This window comes from Ovis aries, chromosome 19, assembly GCF_016772045.2.
Source record: "Ovis aries strain OAR_USU_Benz2616 breed Rambouillet chromosome 19, ARS-UI_Ramb_v3.0, whole genome shotgun sequence".
NCBI classification, from domain to species: domain Eukaryota; kingdom Metazoa; phylum Chordata; class Mammalia; order Artiodactyla; family Bovidae; genus Ovis; species Ovis aries.
The window spans coordinates 58469629-58488695 of record NC_056072.1 but is presented as its reverse complement, the minus strand read 5'-3'; the positions used below and the strand labels follow the sequence as shown (position 1 = coordinate 58488695).

The following is a 19067-nucleotide window of genomic DNA, read 5'->3' as shown; positions in this document are numbered from 1 at the left end:
GATGTGATACCTGGATCCTGGCAGCCCTCTTGTGCCACTGAGGGGTGTGCCTGAGGGCTGTGCTGACTTGTATTGAGTGCTGTGTGCCAGGCAGGCCCTGTGCTGAGCATGTGTGCATATGGGTGTGTTAGTCACTCAGCTGTGTCCAATGCTTTGCCCACCACCCTCCTCTGTCCATGGGGTTCTCTGGACAATCTCTCTAGAGGAGATTTCCATTCTCCTCTGTCCTGGGTCTCCCACACTGCAGGCACCTTCTCTACCGTCTGAGCCACCAGGGGCATATGGTATCATTACATGCTTTCTAGGTGTTCCTGTGGACCAGACTCTGGAGACACACCGGGTCTGTTCCCATCCTCGAGGCTGGACCAGCCAGGGTGGGGCAGTGGGGCTAATGATGGTCACAGAGATCCCTCAGAGGGGAGGGGGGCCTGGGTGTGCAGCCAGAGAAGAGAGCCCATAGAGCAGCCCCGCTCCCCAAATTCACACAATGGGAAGCGGCAACACCAGCCCTGGGTCGGCTCCGGGCAGGACGCATGGGGCTCCGGCAATAATCACACTCGTGTTAAGAAACTAAATCGAGCTTTATTAAATAAACCAAGTAGAAATGCGCCTATTTACATCCAAGTTGTCAGTTTGAGCTCAAGTAATATGCCAAGGCACAATTCTTCCTGTCTCTAGCTTTAAAAAAATAAACTGCATGGTCCAGCCCCAAAGGACTGAGGCAGGTTCAGGCATACGGCTCAGGGTCAAAGCTGGAGGCCCCATGGCAGGGTCCACGCGCACCAGGCTCTGGGGCTTTCTGGGGTGGTGCGGCTCCCCGGCCACGGGAGGGCTGCGTCCTGGAGGTCTCAGCTGCCACATGGATGAGGGCTGGGCGGGAGGCCATTTTCCAAGCTGCCTCCTCCCTGGCCCGTCTGGGGAGCTGCCTTGAGGGAGCCCGTCCTGCAGGGCGCCGGCGGCTCAGATCGGCGAGGTGCTTCGTACAGAAGGAGGGGCGGAGAACACGGGCCTGTGCGTGGGCAGAGGTCTGAGCTCACGGGCGGCGCCTGGCTCCAGGTCAAGGACGCCTCCCTGATTCGACTCTGAAGCCCCTGTGCTGATAGGGAAGCTGGGACAGGCAGGACGGGCTGTCCCCCGGGGCAGAGGCCAAGTTCACCGCCAGGAAAACAAAGAACCACAGAGGAGACTCTGCTCACAGCGGCCCTAGGTGGGGGCAGGAGGGAAGGCTCCCGGCTCCGGGAGTTTCAGCAGCCCCTGAGGCTGAGCTGGGCACCCTGGCCCAGCCCCGAGGCTCCTCGTGTAGCCCTGGGGTGGCCCAGGCCACTCGCGTCCATTCACTCCAATCATTTCCCAGCAGGAGCCGGACGGGGGAAATGTCGGGTTTCCAGAGAGAAAAGAACTCACACAAATAAAAAAACATCACTGACGAAGTCCTTTCCCTGAGAACGCTGCTGTCACAGCATCTACAGAGCCCTGGTCCAAAGACGGCCACCTGCTCTAAGTCCTGAGAACGGTGTGATTCTAGAGACCCCGAAATGACAAAAGCTGCGTGTACTTCAAGAAACCCCAGACAACAGGTCGAGGAGGGAGCCAAAGTCTTCGCCTCTGCAAGACTCTGAGTAAAACAAAACAACAATAAAAGCAAAAAAAAAAAAAAAAAAAAACACCCAAACAACAAACTTAAATTCCTACATGTTAAGATTGAGGTCTTGGGGACAGCCTAGACTCCAGTTACAGGCAGGGGGCAGCGGTGATGGTGGCAACGGCGGCTGGGCCGGGGCTCGCTCCAGGCTGGACCTGGCAGGCCTGTCCCCGGGGGCGGTGGGGGCCCAGGGTCTTGGCCCGCTGCCTAGTGGGACGGGTACGGTGGGCTCCACAGCCCCGAGGCGGGGCTGGTTCGGCGGGCAGGAGGGAGTGCGTTGAAAGGTGTTGGCCATGAGGCAGCAAAATCTAGGCGGGAAGAGAGATGTGGTCAGCTCAAGGGAGACCTCGACGCCTGCGGACCCCGCAGGCCCAGGCCAGACGATGGTCAGGAAGCGACCCAGGCTCCCAGGCCAGTAGGCGGGGTCCATAGGGGCCTGCTGAGCTGCACAGGCAGAGGCCTGGGCCCCAGCCTGACCTCCCAGAGCGCACAGCCTGCCGGGCAGAGACTCAGGATCCCAGGACCATGTCCCATCCAGGGCGCACTTGGGGAAAAGGGGCCTGTCCATCTGGGCAGTGAAAGCTGTAAGAACAGACTCCAACGTGTGTAGGTGGAAGGCTCTGGAGTGCTCAGGGGGCAAGGTGAAGCCCCCGGCACGGCTCCCGCAAAACAGGGAGGCGTGTGCTGGGGGATACGGGTTGCCAGGCGGGCGCCCACTGCAGGACAGCTGACCAACAGGCCAACAGACCGTCAACAGGACGGCTCTGTGAGCAGGGTCGACACAGGGGGGCGAGCTGCTGAGCAGTCCAGGCCTCCCCTGGGCGTCACAGGCCTGAGAGCCAGCCCGGACGAGGGCTGTGATTCTCGGCCCACAACACGTGGACGGTCCTGTTACCCAGCAACTTGCATCTATACAGAAAGCTGTGTCCTCTTCCAAGAAACGCACAGGCCCCTCGCACCCAGGCCAGGCCCCCGTGTCGGTCAGTAGACACCCCCTCAAGGACTCTTTGCGTAGAGGAGGGAACCCTTGGAAGACAATCGGGAGGCGCGGGGCCGCCTGTACAGCGGCGCGGGTTGCACTGTGCAGCCCCAGGGGACGCCACTCACGGGTCCCCAGGGCCTCAGACTGCAGAGACGGCTGCGTTACGAAGAGGAGCAAGCCACGGGCTTCTTCTCTGAGCAGCATCTCCTTGGGACCGCCCAAACCCTCTCCCCTGAGTCAGCCCATCCGCCCCCTGCTGAGAGCCCTAGGAAGCAGCAGCAGTGGGTGGGAACCAGTTGTGGGGCACACTGGCAGACCCGGCGTCCCTGGCCCCAGCCCCTCCACCTTGCCTGGTCTGCCCCGGGGAAAGCTCTCCTTGCCCAGGACCGACGTCCACCAGCTCCCGTTCCCCCACCAGCTCCCGTTCCCCCGCCAGCGCCCGGACCTGCCCTCTGGGGTTCACAGCCCAGCTGCAACTCACGCCCAGGGCCAGGCCTTGTGAGACCCGGGGTCCCCCCACCCCTGGACCGCTCCGCGGGGCATCTACTCACAGTGAGGGCTGTGCTGAGGGCTGGCTCTCGGGGAGAGAGCTGGCGTGGCAGGGGGCTCCCGAGGCGCGCAGACCGCGTGGTAGGCTGAGAGGCACGAGCGGCTATTAGTTTGGGGGCGGGGACGGCGGGGCAGATGGAGCGGGGGGTGGGGACGCGGTGCGCCCAGCTCACCTATGATCATGGCTGCCGTCCCGGCCAGCAGGGCGAAGAGCGTGAAAAACATGGCCTGGTAGGAGTCCAGGACGCGCTGGAAGAGCCCGGCGCCGTCTGCAACCCGGGACACAGTCACCAACGCGCCCGCAGAGTCCCAGGGGCTGTGCCCGCGCTCGGGGGGAGGGGCCGGGCTCGAGCCCAGTCAGCCCAGGACCGTCCCGTCCATCTCCTGAGCCCAGCCCCTGGGCCCGGGGCCCAATCCCGTCCATCTCCTGAGCCCAGCCCCTGGGCCCGGGGCCCGCCCCGTCCATCTCCTGAGCCCAGCCCCTGGGCCCGGGGCCTGTCCCCGTCCATCTCCTGAGCCCACCCCTTGGGCCCAGGGCCTGCCCCATCCATCTCTGGCTGCCTGAGCCCACCCCCCTGGGCCCAGGGCCTGCCCCGTCCATCTCCTGAGCCCATCCCCTGGGCCCGGGGCCCATCCCCGTCCATCTCCTGAGCCTACCCCCTGGGCCCAGGGCCCAACCCGGTCCATCTCCTGAGCCCACCCCCTGGGCCCGGGACCGCCCCATCCATCTCTGGCTGCCTGAGCCCACCCCCTGGGCCTGGGGCCCAACCCCGTCCATCTCCTGAGCCCACCCCCTGGGCCCGGGACCGCCCCATCCATCTCTGGCTGCCTGAGCCCACCCCCTGGGCCTGGGGCCTGGCCTCCGGGAGCAGGAGGAGGCTCAGCTGCTGCTCCTTCAGGGGTGTGCTGCCCCGAAAGCGAAGGCCATGCTCGAGGGGCGCAGCTCAGCCACATGTGACAAGGCCTCCAGGCCCTGAGCGCAGATGGGGGTGAGGGGAGCAAAGCCCGCCTGCCCGAGACTCGGCCACTCGCTCGGGGCGGGGGCTGGGGGGTGGGGCGGGCAGGTGCGTTTCTGCTCCTCCCGCCCCCAGACTCCCGGGTCCGCTCCTGCTGGACCACACTGACTGTCCTCCCCCCGGGGGCCCCGTCCCGTGACTCACGAGCGCCCGGGCCTCGGCGGTCCATCACGAAGGCCACGGTGACTGGGATGGTGACAGCCTGGTCAGTGCTGGGGCTGGAGAAGGTCAGGGAGGTGGACAGAGGCCCCTGGCTGCCGGCCGCGGGGTCCGAGATGCTGACTGTGTAGGTGGCGAAGCTCGGCAGCCCCAGAGACTTCTCCTTCACGAAGGCCAGCACGGCTGGGGACCCCGACTTCACCTGGGAGAGACGTCAGGGCTGAGGACATGAATGCCGGCTCAGTCGTGCCCGACTCTCCGCGACCCCGTGGACTGTGGCCCGCCAGGCTCCTCTGTCCATGGGATTCTCCAGGCGAGAACACTGGAGTGGGCGGCCGTGCCCTCCTGCAGGGGGTCTTCCCGACCCAGGGATTGAACCCGTGTCTCTTGCATCTCCTGCACTGGCACCTGGGGAGCCCCAGGGCTGCGGGGCACACCCCCACTTCTTCCTGACACTCACGCTGCCCTGCTGGCTGGGCACATCCAGCTGACAGGCGCGCAACCCACAGAGTCAGAGGAGCACGCTGTCTAGGCTGGGTGGTTTTCAAAAGGACAAATCAGTGCCACAGCTCCTTTTAAATAGTGATGCGTTCTGCGAGCCGCCCCCAAGCTCGCTTCCCGAGGGGGCAGCCGGGGCTCTGCCACTGGGCTGTCAGATGCCAGCAGCCCAGCCCAGGGCCCAGCAGACGCTCCCCCGTCAGCAGCCGACTCATCTCTGCCTCACTCTGCACCCAAGGGTGCCGCAGCGAGACCGGAGAAGGCCGAGGAGACGCTGGCGGGCCCTGCACATGGCGCCCCGAGCCCCTCCCATGCTGCCGGGCCCCGGAACCCCCGTGCTACACCACCCTTCAGCACACGGGGCGGCCCAGGCCCAGAGCTGGGGACGTGCTGTGGCAGGTGTGCAGGACCTGTGATAGGTGAGGGCCCAGAGCCGCTCGCCCTGCTCTCGGTCACCACCGTCCTGCCCTGAACTCACTCGCGGACACGTGATGTGCTTGCTGAGCACGTGCTGCAGAGGAGAGGAGCAGCCACGCCCCTCACACAAGCACACGGGCCGACAGACAGTGCTGGGAAGACCCTGATGACCGGAAAGACAGAGGCAGGAGGAGAGAGGGTAACAGAGGAGGAGATGGTTGGATGGCATCACCGACTCAATGGACATGACTTTGAGCAAGCTCTGGGAGACCCTGAAGGACAGGGAAGCCTGGCGTGCTGCGGTCCACGGGGTCACAGAGTTGGATACGACTTAATGACTGAACAATAGACAGCGATTCTGCTCTGGGGAAAAGGATGGTCAAGAGAGTCCAGCTCTGTGCTCATTTCCAGGAGAGGTGGCCCAGGACCTCACAGCTGCAGCTAGTCCTGCCCGCCTCCCCCCCCCGGGGCCTTGGCTCCCACCTGCTCAGCACTCACCTCCAGGTGCTCCAGAACCTCCATGGCACCAAAGACCTTCACCTCGGAGCTGGTGTAGTGGTTGCTCAGGAGGATTTCGGCCTGGTCAGCGTAAAGCCCCGGGCTGAAGGGCACCTCGGCCCCAACCTGCTCCGTGGGCGAGGGGCTGCCCAGGAGGCTCGCTGTGACCAGCAGCGCCGTCCGCTTCAGGCTCAGGTGCTTCAGCTGCCGGTCCGTCAGCGGGAGCATCGTCACGGAGCACAGGTACCGGCCTGCGGGGACAGGGGCACCGTTCTGCCCGGGCCCCTCCCCACCCAGGCCCTGCCACCGCCCCTTCCCCCCGGAGGTGCCCAGGTGAGGCATGCCCTCCTCCAGGGGCCTCCTGGCAAGGCCCTCTTCAGTGTCCTCGCCCGCCATGGGCCCCCTTTCTGGGCCCAGAGCTCCCGAGTGTCCTGGAATCCTCCGTTCACGGACTCCCCTTGGGCAGGAATGCCAGGTCCATCTCTGAATCTTGGGGCCCCACCAGGCCAGCTCAGAGCGGAGGTGAGGGACGGGTGAACTGGCACCATGGCCCGGCACTGGCCCCACGCCCAGCGGGGCTGACCCCTCCATAGCCGGCACCCCGGGTGCTGCAGGAGGTCCCACGGCTGCCTGGCTGGGACTGTTTGGGGTCCACGCCTGAACCACAGCAGGTGCCTGGGCTGAGTGGCCACTGCCGAGGGTGCCTTGGGAGGCTTGGTGAGCAGGTACCAGGGTGCCTGGGATGGGTCCCGGGTCCCCCCCGTGCTCCTGCCAGCCAGGCGCCTGGAGGCCGGTCCCTTCCTTTCCTCCTCCCCCACCGCCACCAGCTGGGAGCCCCCAGCAAGTCAGCTTCCTGGCTGACTCTGTGTCCTTCAAGTGGGGGTAACAGCGAGCTCGTGTGGGGCTGTGCGGGCGAATGCACAGGGCCTGGGACAGCTGAGGGCCTACTCTGTGCTGAGCCCGAGCTTGGTCCCCCAGATCCTAGGAGTGGGCAGAGGAGGGCCTCGCCTCAGCCTGCAGCCAAATTCGTCGGGTGACACCAGGCCGCGCACCCTCAGAAAGAGCCGAGCAACGCGCTGCACGCCCGTCCACAGAGACTCACGGCAACACTGACTCGAGCTGGGCGCCGTGCAGGCTTGTCACGGGGACTGTCCTGAGCAGTTGTGGCTGCCGTGACGGCGGCCCTCCTCTCAGAGCCACCCCGTGGGGCTGGCCAGCAGCTCCCCAGCTCCGGTCAGCAGGTCTGCGGAGCAGCTCCACTCCAGAGATGCCCGGGACTCTAAGAGCAAATGAGGGCCCTGCCTCCGTGGAGCCCCCAGCCAGAGCTGCATCATGCAGGTGGCGCAGGGCACCACCCTTCCTTCCCAGGACTTGAGGGCAGCAGCCTCCAAGCTGAGTGAGAAGAACAGGAGAGGGCTTGGACCAGGCTTCTCAGCTCGTTGCGTCCTCTCCCCGGGTGGAGGCAGCCGCTGGGAGAGGCCGGCGCCTGGCATAGGAGCGCGAACCCTCCCGGAGGTCGCAGTGGGACGCCAGGATGACCACATCCGTCCCCAGGTCAGGCTCCTGACAGACACGGGCTGCACGGACAGACTGCCATTGCGAGCCAGACACACCACAGGCACACCCAGTGTGTAGGTCACGTTCCCCTCCAGACCCACTGGCTCACCCAGGGCGGCGTCAAACTCGGGCTCCACGCTGAAGACCTCTCGTGCCGGGAAGTCGAAGACATCCTGCTTGAACTGCAGCTGGCAGCTGAGGAGCGCGTCTGGGCGCAGGGCCGCGATGCCTTCCGCCTGACTGGGGGAGCACTCGCCTGCAGACGGGGGAGCAGTGAGGGGCGCCACACCCAGGCCCCCAGTCCCCGGCACCCGCCTCAGCCCTCGCCTGCAGAGCCCAGCACAGGAAGCCCGAGCAGACCACGCGGGGGCCGGCTGCTCTGAGAACCAGACCTGCACCACAGCCCTCTTGATGACTGAAGCTGATAAAGGCTGAGGGAACGGGCCATGTCAGCGTTTGCTCAGAGCCTGCGTCCAGAGAGCGTCCAGAGAGTGTCCAGAGGCTGGGCAGCTGGGTCTGCCCATCAGCACGTGTGTGTGTACGTGTGCTCAGCCATGTCTGACTCTCTGCGACCCCGTGGACTGTAGCCTGCCAGGCTCCTCTGTCCACAGGGATTCTCCAGGCAAGAACACCGGAGTGGGTTGCCGTGCCCTCCTCCAGGGGATCTTTCAGACCCAGGGATCGAACACGCGACTCCTGCGTCTCCTGCATTGACAGGCGGGTTCTTTAGCACTGAACTAGCAAGGGAAATGGGCACTTCATCCCTGGACACCGGTTCCCCACTGGCCCCGAGCACTGCTCCTGTCCACGTGCCCTGGAGTGGGGAGAGGCCGCCACAGCGCAGCAGCGCTGCCGCAGATTGGTAGCACTGGCATCTAATTCTACCGGTTAAGTGGTGTAACAACCTGTATGGATGCACTTGGGTTTCCCTGGTACTCAGCTGGTAAAGAATCCGCCTGCAATGCAGGAGACCCAGGTTCGATCCCTGGGTCAGGAAGATCCGCTGGAGAAGGGATTCTCGTATTCTTGCCTGGAGAATCCCATGGGCAGAGGAGCCTGGCGGGCTACAGTCCGTGGGGTCGCAGAGAGTCGGACACGACGGAGCAACTAAGCAAGCGCAGCACGGGGACGCACTTCTCTCCGGCAGCTGCTGCCCAGGACTGTCGTGGGCAGGGGAGGAGGTCGACTATTCCACGCGGGACTTGGATTACGAAAATCAGAATGGACAGCGAGGCCTGCTAGGCCAGCTTTTCAGGGCTGTGTGGAGGCATGGTGAAGCTTTCTCTAGTTGGTGCCCGGGGCTGACACTGCATCGCCAAGCCCAGAAACGGGCAGTTTCTCAGCACTGGGCCTTCAGAAACATCCCTCACTGGTTCTGCCTTAGAGGACTCGAATTTCTAAAGAGCTGGAAGGGGCGTTAAACGGGCCAGCCGGGGTTAAATGCCCTCTCAGGAGATGGGGAGGCGAGTCTGAGCAGGAAGGACACAGAATCCGATCTGAAGGGCCCGCTCCCCAGCCCAGCAGGGCCCCCCAGGCCTCCTAGCCCCTTGCTCCCTACCTCTCAGGTTGGAGCTCCAGTCTCCCACGGTGACCATCACTTTGGAGGCCGAGACCTCCTGGAAGCTGCCCTGGACGGGGCGGGCATACCGGGCCACGATCCTCTGAGGCAGGCTGACCACGATCTGGGGAGGAAGCCGGGGCGGGTCGTTGAGCGCCTGGGATCAGGTACTGCCCTTTCCACGGTACAGGGGGCAAGGCTGAGGCTCCCTGGCCACGTGATTTGCTTGGATGGGGCAGAGCTGGGCTAGACCCCATGCTGGCTGGACGCCCCCACGGAACCAGCTGCCTCTCCCAGCACGGGGCAGGGTCGATGTCAGGCCTGAATCCACGTGGTAGTCGGGGGTGGACTGAGGACTCTGGCTCCCCGACAGCTACGGCCTCTTCTCTGAACGTCAGCTCGGTTAATTAATCTTTCAGTGAAGAGAGAAGGACCTATTTTACTTCAGTGCCATTTATTCAAGATGAACCAGCCTGACCAAAATGCAGGCCCACATGGGCATTTTGAGGGGTGGTCTCTCCCCCTTAACCGCTCCCATGCAATGCCTCTTCCCCCACCCCGGGGAGAGGCCCCAGGCCCAGCTCCACTCACTTTTGCTCCAGGAGGCCCTGTGTGTTCCCGCCGCCTCTAGGGCTGCAGACTCCCCCCCTCCCCCCCACTCCCCTCACCCTTTGCCGTCTCCAGCGTTCAACCCTGGAGCTCCTGACACAGCTGCCCAGCTGCGTGGTCCCCAGCCCCGCCAGCAGGAGCCACAGCCACCTCAAACCCCGTTACCTGCCCCCAGCTCCGCCTTCCTCCCTGCTCCCCTCTTGGCTCCCCTCTCGTCGCCCAGGCCAGACCCTGACACTCACTCCCAAGGCTTCCTTCTCCCAAATGGTTACCGAGGTCTGATGACCCTCCCTCCTGAGTGTCTCCAAGCCCTTAGTCTGCCCCACCCAGAGGCCCCAGGCCTTACTGCCCCCTCCCTTGGGCTCCTGGACTCAGCCAGGTACCAGGCAATCTTTCCAAACATACCTCTGGTCGACATCACTCTTTGCCTTAAAAAATTTCTCTGCTGAATCCCTACTGCATCTGGCCAAAGTTACAACGTCCTTACTCTGGACAGCAGCGGCTCATGCCCATGAAGTACCGTCCTAAGGGCTTCACACCCATCAACGACTCACTTATTTCACACAACGTCAGCCCAGAGAGGTTCACACAGAGACGTTAAAGGACAACCCGAGGTCACACAGCCTGTCCGTGACCAGCTGGGGTTTGAACCCACACAGCCTGGCCCCAGAGCCCACACACCTAACCATGCTAGGAGCTCCCTGGAATTGAACGCATGTTCTGATGGACAGGGAGGCCTGGTGTGCTGCAGTCCGTGGGGTCGCAAAGAGTCGGACATGATTGAGCGACTGAACTGAACCGAACTGTGATCCGATCACAACGCCAGCCTCCACTGCCCCAGAGCTGGCTCTCAAAGCCTGCACACGTCTGCTGGGTGGTGCCCTGCTCTGCCAGCCCCGCCCCTGCCCCCACCGCCCAAGCCTGTCCGGCTGTCCCCGGGGCTGCTCGGGGTGGGGGCATTGCTGTCAGTCACACAGTGCCTCTGCACCAGCTCGCCCCAGCAGCAGCGCTGAGCACGCCCGCTATTAGGTGACACTGCCGGGCTCCAAAGAGCACACGCTGCTCGGAGAATGAGACAGACGCGCGCAATGCAGCCCGACTCCGCTCGTTGATTGATTCTCGGCTGGAGATAGACAGGAGAGAGAGCAGTCTTGTTCGCCTCCACAAAGACTCAAAAGGTGACTCGCTGGGGGAGGCTGGCTTTGCCGGTGATGCCAAATTGCTGCATGGCACCGCCCACAGCCACCATGCCCCGGGGGATGCCCACGCGGACAGTCTTGCCCACGGGGCTCCGTCGAGGTGGCATGGGCGCAGGAATGCCCCCAAGAGGCCAGCTCTGTCCTCCCACCGCCGTGGACTGGGGGGTCCGGCGGCCTGCGAGGAGGGGCCTGCCCCCCACCAGGCTCGTGACCCCCAGCCAACTGCCCTGCAAGGCGCTGGAGCTTCTTACATGAAGAAGAGAAGCAGTCAGGAGGGAAGACGAGCTTTCCACCCCCGGGAGTCAAACACGTGTGCCCGAGGCCCACCTCCTTGTAGGTCCTCAGGTGCCCGGCGACCTCATAGTAGACAGTCACGGAGCCTGCCTGCCGGGCCACGGCCGCGCCGGTCTTGGGGTCGACGTGGAGGATGCTGCTGGCTGACGAGCTCCAGGTCCCGGGGACTCCTGGGAGGGGAAGCTGCGCGTGACCGTCTCCCACGCCTCACACTCCAGTCATTCCCATCTAGCCTGGCTCACCGGGCAGTGTCCCCGCTGCCCCAAGCCTGCCCCCGCCCTCCCCTGGCTCCTGGCCACGCCACCTGCTCCCTGAGCGGCCGAGGCCCCTGCCCAGTGCCTTCCCGCCGGGAACCTCACGGTCATTTCCCATTCTGGGTGACCCGGGCGCTGGTCCTCCAGGGCTGGCCCTCTGCGTGCCATCCCCCAGCATCGCCCCTGCTCAGCCACCCTGCTACGCAATCCTTTTTACACAAAGAAGGTGGCAGACTCTGAGCTGTCTGTCACTAGACGGCGGTCCTTAGTGAAAAGCCAACCTCGTTATACAATAAACATGACGAGAACATTCAACAACCACCTTCTATTTGTGGCAAATAATATCTGCTTTACTTTAAAGGCAGTGTGTAACTTCGTTTTAAAATGAGTTTGTTGGTATTGTTGTGACTCAGACGGTAAAGCCTCTGTCTACAATGCGGGAGACCTGGGTTCAGTCCCTGGGCCGGGAAGATCCCCTGGAGAAGGAAATGGCAATCCACTCCAGTACTCTTGCCTGGAGAATCCCATGGACAGAGGAGCCTGGTGGGCTACAGTCCGTGGGGTCGCAAAGAGTCGGACACGACTGCGCGGCTTCACTTTTATCGACTCTTTTGCAACCCCCTGGCCCGCAGCCCGCCAGGCTCCTCTGTCTGTGGGAGTCTCCAGGCAAGAACACTGGAGTGGGTGGCCATGCCCCTCCAGGGGATCTTCCCGACTCAGGGGTGGAACCCACGTCTCCTGCATTGCAGGCGGATTCTTTACCATCTGAGCCACCAGGTCCCTATAAAGAGCCAGATGGTAAGTATTTGGGGTTGGACATGCCTGACGCTGCCACTCAGCACGCAGATGAAAACGGCCGCTGACACGGGGAGCTGGGGGTGCGGCTGAGCACCAGTTACAGCCCAGTGCAGAGAGAGGCCGCGGGCTGGCTCCGGTCGGGACAGCAGCTTTCCGATGCCCACTCCAGAACCTCACCAACCTCCACGTGCACACCAGCCTCGGGGGGCAGAGCAGCCCTTCCCACCTCCCAACCCAAGACACGTGTCCCTTGGCCGGAACCCCTCATACCTTCCGGGCTGACGAGTACCGTAGCCAGACAGAGGACATCCCCCACCACCACCGCCCCGGACAGGTCGGGGGAGATGGCCTGCAGGACGGGCAGCGGGACGAAGTCGGAGAGGCCGCCGTGTGCCGAGTCCCACGCCCTGAGCAGCGTCAGGCCCACACTGACCGTGCGGATCACGCAGGTGTTGTTGGCGACGCCCTTCCCAATCTGCACGAACTCGTCCCTGCAGCACGGGAGACGTGGCTCTCAGTCTTGGGGGTGGCCCCAGCTCCCAAGGAGGGGCTGGCACAGGGCCCTGGCTGGGCCCCACGCCTGCCCACTGCGCCCTGATGCTGCCCAGCTCAGGTTCATGGAGCAGCTGTTCTAGGTGAGGGGTCTCAGGCCATACCAACCAGACTCCCCCACCATCCATGGCCCAGACAGGACGGCCAGCTTCAGCACCCCCACATCCCACGGGGAGGCCGAGGCCCAGAGCAGGTGATGGGGCTGTGTTCCCAGCCCACCCGAGCAGGGAACCAGGACACTCTGGGGACACGAGGCCCTCAACCGAGTAACCGGGACAAGGGCATCACCCCCGTCCACCTGCTTTCTCATCTGCCGAGTGGGGCTGACCACGTACACACATCACAGGCTTGACGTGAGCTGCACACCCGGTCAGCAGCTGGAAAGAGCTAAGGTCAGGCCAGGCGTGCGGGCACACGCAGGCACTCGGGCTGGAAAGAGCTAAGGTCAGGCCAGGCGTGCGGGCACACGCAGGCACTCGGGCTGGAAAGAGCTAAGGTCAGGCCAGGCGTGCGGGCACACGCAGGCACTCGGGCTGGAAAGAGCTAAGGTCAGGCCAGGCGTGCGGGCACACGCAGGCACTCGGGCTGGAAAGAGCTAAGGTCAGGCCAGGCGTGCGGGCACACGCAGGCACTCGGGCTGGAAAGAGCTAAGGTCAGGCCAGGCGTGCAGGCACACGCAGGCACTCGGGCTGGAAAGAGCTAAGGTCAGGCCAGGTGTGCGGGCATACGTGGGCACTCGGGCTGGAAAGAGCTAAGGTCAGGCCAGGTGTGCGGGCACACGCAGGCACTCGGGGACCCCTGCGGGCTGGAAAGAGCTAAGGTCAGGCCAGGCGTGCGGGCACACGCAGGCACTCGGGCTGGAAAGAGCTAAGGTCAGGCCAGGCGTGCGGGCACAAAGGGGCACTCGGGGACCCCTGTGGGCTGGAAAGAGCTAAGGTCAGCGCCAGGCGTGTGGGCACACGCAGGCACTCAGGGACCCCTGCGGGCTGGGAGGGATGGCTGGGCTGAGCAGGCGGAGGGTCAGGGCCCCCGCTCCACGGCCTCCCTCCCCACGCCCCCGCCTCCCGAGCCCTGACCGCTCTCTTGGAGATGGATGCGTTGGCCATGGAAGGGCCCGTGTGACTTCCGCAGGGGAGTTGGGGCGCTGGACAAGGGGCAGGCTGTGCCCCAGGCCTGCAGATGCCCTGCTGTGTGCATGGAGCACCCCACAGGCCAGAGGCCCTCATGACCACAGCCTCAACTGGTGGCCCCGGGGATGAGGCCACTTTCCCACACGACAGGTGTAGACACGGAAGCCTGGAGGGGTGACCTGTCCATCCAGGCTCACAGGCCCCAGAGAGGGCAGAGCCAGGCTTGACTCAGGCCCAACTCCAGACCCCGCTCTCCCAGTGCCCGGGCCCAGGTGTGCTCAGCGTGGGGCACACCTCTGCTCCAGGGCCCGCGGGAAGCCCAGGCTGCAGGGGTCACCAGCCCCCGGTCAGGACCTGCTGTGCCCGGAGAGGACGCGCTGGAGCCCTGCTGCCTCCTTCCGGGCCTGAGGCTCCTCTCAGCTCCTCCTGGCTTGGCCTACATCCCCTGGGACAGTGGTCCTCAGCCTTGACAATCACCCGAAGGCCCTGTTACACCCAAGGGCCCTGAGAGCATGCACTGAGGGTCCCCGGGCAGCGGCGACGCTGCCGTGCGGGGGCCGCACTTTGAGAACTGCGGCTCCAGGGGACCCTCAGGCGGGCAGGTCTAGCCTGGAGCCACGGCTCTCCTTCCTGGAGACCACTCCCCTCTCCCTCACACTCAGCCTGAGGCTGCAGTTCTGTTCCCGAAGTGTCAGCCCGTGCAGCGCAAATGGGGCCTGGTGTTCAAGCCCTGCTCTCGGGCTGCGTGGCCTGAGACGCGCGGCCTGACCTCTCTGGGCCGGGACACGTGGGCAGCAGCGAGGAGTCAGCGAGACGGCGCGTGGCGGGCCTGCACACAGCAGAGGCTGGCGACCGTCGACTCTGGCCTCGCCGACCTCTGGGCGCTGGAAGGCGTGCGCCTTCTCCAGTCGGCTTTGGCAGAGGGAGCAGCGAGCGCTGTGCGTCCACCGGCTTCAGGGCCGGGGCTGTCTGCGTCTCCCCTGCAGCCCAGCTCCCACAGAGTCTTAGTACAAACCTCCAGCCACAAGCCCCGACCTCCGGGCTCCACTTCCTGGGCATTAGGGGACGTCCCTGCTGAATGACTGTCTCATAATAAAGACTCTCGGCAACGGCCCCTCATCCCTGCGGCCTGGCCGCGCCTGGCGCTCCTCCCGGGGTCCTGAGAGTGGGGCGAACGCCCTGCTCTTGGGAATCATGAGTGACGAACTCATCCTTCAGCAGCGCTGGCTTCTCCCCACGGTCATCGGTCACGTGTGAGTCAGATCTGGATGTGATGGAGACGTGACTTCATGTGGGGAATGCGGGGGGCCCACCGCCTACCTGTTAGTTGCAAAGTTGGGGATGGAGTTGTGAGCGTGGAAGACATCTCCAGAGCTGTCGTGGAAGTGGACGGTGAAGGTCACGGTCACGCCCAGGGGCAGGGCCGCCAGGGCCTCCTTGTTCCGAGTGTGCAGGGCGGGGCTCATGGAGATCCTCAGGTAGGAAACAGGGGACACCTGGGGACAGCAAACAGCTGCGGTGGCAATGGCGCCAGGGACGCCCCCGAGAGCCCCCCGGGGACGGGCGCCGCTCCCGCTGCTCCCCCGCACAGGACCCCTTGGGCGAGACCGACGTGGGGTCTGGGAGAGACTGGCTCAGCCCAGATGCTGGCCCTCCTCCTCCCTGCGGTGGCTGGCCTCATTCCGAGGAAATCTAACCTGCAAGAGTCAGAGTCCATGACTGTGAAAAATTAGATCATTATTCATGTTGCAAAAACATCCCCTGGGCTTTGAATGCTGGGCTATGTCAGAGGACCTGGCTCTCCAGGCATACAGAGTAGAAACAGTGTCCGCGCGGACGGTGGTGGTGTCTGGGGTTCACTGCATGCTGCTGAGGTGCCTAGAGGTGCTCCAGGGAAAAGGGGGATGGGCAAGGAAGGGGGGATGGGCAAGGAAGGGGGGATGGGCAAGGAAGGGGGGATGGGCAAGCAAGGGGGGATGGGCAAGCAAGGGGGGATGGGAAAGGAAGGGACGACAGCTTTTGGGAGCCTGGGAACCCGAGGTCCTTAGAGAGCCAACTTGGTTCTCTGTCTCCAGTAAAATCCATCGTAGCCAAAACGCCAGCCCCTCAAAGACCCCGCTTCCAGGGATGGGCACACAGCTGGCACTCAGTACCATCTGGTGACCCAGGACGAGTCCTCAGTCACTTTCGGTTACTTGGAAACTAGGGTTGAGGGTTCCTTGCTAGACACTCATCTTGAAACAAAAAGATACTAGTAAGGAAAGAGGCCCAGGACCCAAGCAGAGTGTAAATATTAATATTCAAGAGGTCATGTATTTGCTCTGTCAGTAAGGATTATGTGGTTGTGATGAGATGTGCAAAGAAAATTCTGTTCAGGATAAACCCTGGGACCCAATCCAGGAGACTCCCAAGGAGAACATCCCGTCTTCAGGAGCACAGAGAGGCATGCTGGGAAAGGTGGCAGGGGCGGGGGGACCAGAGGGCACCAACCCGGGGCAGGCCAACGTGGGCTGGGGCCCAGAGCCTGACTCCCAGCCCCCAGGCGGCCTCGGTGACTTGACTGCCTCGCCTGCAAGACAGGCCCTCTCACCCTCCCGGTGCTGTCTGTGACCGAGTGCTTTCTGGGCCAGGACACAGCACATGCTGAGTTCATCGCGCTTAGGTGTCTGCTGATCCAGGCACTGCTGGCCGGACAGGACACCGGGGTGCCAGTCCTGCAAACCTCATACGGCTCTGGGCCCCAGTTACTCATCTGTGAACGGAGCTCGTTGCCATCAGTCATGTCCAGAGATCTTTGCTCTGATGCCCAGGAGGTGCTGCGGCTTTTCACCTATCGTTGCAGTTTAGTCGCCCAGGCGTGTCTGACTCTCTGCAGCCCCACGGACGGCAGCATGTTAGGCTTCCGTGTCCTTCACCATCTCCCAGAGTTTGCTCAAACTCATGTCCATTGAGTCGGTGATGCCATCCAACCATCTCATCCTCTAGCATCCCCTTCCCCTCATGCCTTCAATCTCTCCCAGCATCAGGGGCTTTTCCAATGAGTCAGCTCTTTGCATCATGTGGCCAAAGTATGGGAGCTTCAGCTTCAGCATCAGGCCTTCCAATGAATATTCAGGACTGATCTCCTTTAGGATGGACTGGTTGGATCTCCTTGCTGTCCAAGGGACTCTCAAGAGTCTTCTCAAACCACAGCTCAGAAGCATCAGTTCTTCGGCGCTCAGCTCCTAGGGCCTTAATAGTTTCTTACAATTTCTTGGCTAGAAGGTGAGCGTCTTTACTTGCACACCTGCACGGGGAAAACAGTACTACTGCTATTATTCCAAAAAGGAGGCAGACGAGATCCTACCTTGACAGCAACAATGATGGTCTGGTTGGCCCCGAAAGCTTCTTGGGCGGTCACTTCGACCATGGACGTGCCGATCACGGACCCCGACGCCAGGAAGCCCTTCTCGTCAACATGCACGACAGGAACCTTCTCTGGCCCGTCCAGGACGCGGTAGCTCACAGAGGCAGCACTATCCCTTGGGAAAAGGAAACACACGCATTCTCGCAGACAACAGCGGCGAGACAGCCACAGAGAGGGGCCTGGGGTTCGGGAGTTCTGCTGCTCGCACGGGAAACAGCGGCACAATCCTGGCCTCACGATGCACCAGGCCGCCACGCACAGCCTGCTGCAGCTCACTGGCCACCGATGAGAAACCTCATTTGGAAAAGCAAGGGTTCCCAGTAGAGCAGCATCTTCCACAGCCGGCTGGCAGGAAGCATGTGGGAGCGGAGGGTCTCATGAGCCACACGGATGCCTGCAGTCAAAAGACCCTTCCATTTTAAGGCTTCCCTGGTTGCTCAGTAGATAAGAATCTCCCTGCCAGCGAGGGGGACACAGGTTTTATGCTGGTCCGGGAAGATTCCACATGCTACGGACCAACTAAGCTCGTGCACCACGACTTGCGCTCTGCAACCTGTGAGCCGCAACTAGTGAAGCCTAGAGCCTGCGCTCTGCAGCAAGGGATGCCACCGACACGAGAAGCCCGCGGGCTCTGAGCCGGACGGAGCCCAGAGGCCGTCCCAACGGCCCACCAGCAACTGTGCGTCTTCAGACACACAAGTCCCCTCTCCCGGCCTCGGCTTGCTCAGCTGTGAAATGGGAGCGACGGCCTGGCCCTGTCCTATTTCCGCCAATAACCGGATAAAAACGGGCCGTTGCTATAATAAGAATGTGGTTCGGAAAACTACCGATAACGTGCGCCAGAGAAGACAAATGACAGTCTCCTCTGCTCTTTTACATATTCATGATGTTACAAAGAAAGGAAGGAAGGAAAGGCTCCCAGGCCCGCCCCCCAGGCACCCTCCGTGCCGCAGCCCCACAAATCCTCTGCAGATGACTCCTTAAGCAAATGTCACCGCCTCTGCCTCAAATTCCTGCCCCTCCATCAACGCCCTCCTCTTAACCCGCAGGACTCCTACGCATCCTGCGAGACCCGACCCCTGCATGTCCACGGGGGCCATGCCTCCCCAGAATCCTGGCACGGAGGCCCTCCTTTGGGCTGTGGCTGTGGCTTTGTTCCATTACAAGCCTTCTCACACGACCCTCCCCTCTCCCCCACCAGCCTCCTCCAAGGCACTCTACCGTCCATCTGGGATCTAGAGTCCAGCTCGGAGCCGGGCACTGACACTTTTGGCTGTGTGCCCACCGTGTGTGTGTGTGTGTGTGTGTGTGTGTGTGTTTCTCCAAAGTCCTTGCAATTCCCGACTTTGCAACTGCAGTTCACACACAAGGCGTCACTACCCAAAGCACCGCCTCAGAACACAGTCAGGAGTCTCGTGTGCCCGCAGGCTTCAGAACTCGCTTCTCAGCCTTCACAGGCGTCTCCACCACCCAAGAGGGGCCGAGAGCTGCACTGTTCCCGTGCCCCTCCCCCCAGCTGATGTCCCAATTCCCAGGCTACACTGTGCGGCAAGTCTTAAAGACACGGGGCATCTGAGAGACTGCACCCCTCCAAGCTGGCACTTTCCTGCCTTTGAAGACGTGGATTTGTGCAGAAAGCATGAGGCATTCTGGGCTGCGGAGAGGAGGAGAAGGGCCCAAGGGGAGATGCCGCAGACGGGCAGGGGCCGTCCCTGTGGCTGGGAGGAGGAGGAGGACGGCAGGGCGTGCGGCTGGCCCTCGGCACTCACGGCTCCTGCCGACGTTGACAAATGAGCCGTCGGATGTGAGCGCAGCCTCGCGACCCACATGGAGCCGCGCCGAGTCACGTACCTGTTTGTCTGGAGCTTGATGAATGAGCTCGGCGACATGAGCACGTGCTCCGCTTCTACTTCAGGGCTCAGCAGCCGCAGCTTCTCAAACACCTGGGG

The 19067-nt window shown here is 63.1% G+C and overlaps 1 protein-coding gene across 5 annotated transcripts in view; it reads right to left on the bottom strand.

The window, feature by feature from the left end:
- Positions 1-562: 562 nt before the first annotated feature.
- Positions 563-19067, bottom strand: part of NUP210 (nucleoporin 210) — a 91126-nt gene continuing 72621 nt past the window's right edge. For 2 of the 5 annotated variants that reach the window (XM_027957836.3, XM_042236458.2), the window contains exons 29-40: positions 18970-19061; positions 17059-17233; positions 15033-15208; positions 12301-12521; positions 11012-11148; positions 8877-9000; positions 7428-7574; positions 5762-6012; positions 4334-4550; positions 3347-3442; positions 3176-3259; positions 563-1950 (exon numbers count right to left, since the gene is read on the bottom strand). In XM_027957836.3, the coding sequence (XP_027813637.1) occupies positions 1850-1950; positions 3176-3259; positions 3347-3442; positions 4334-4550; positions 5762-6012; positions 7428-7574; positions 8877-9000; positions 11012-11148; positions 12301-12521; positions 15033-15208; positions 17059-17233; positions 18970-19061 (1821 nt within the window). In that variant the 3' untranslated portion in view covers positions 563-1849. Of the gene's footprint in view, positions 1951-3175; positions 3260-3346; positions 3443-4333; positions 4569-5761; positions 6013-6863; positions 7154-7427; positions 7575-8876; positions 9001-11011; positions 11149-12300; positions 12522-15032; positions 15209-17058; positions 17234-18969; positions 19062-19067 lie in introns of those variants that run through there. The other 3 variants (XR_006057124.2, XM_042236459.2, XM_042236460.2) reach the window with 3 other exon arrangements.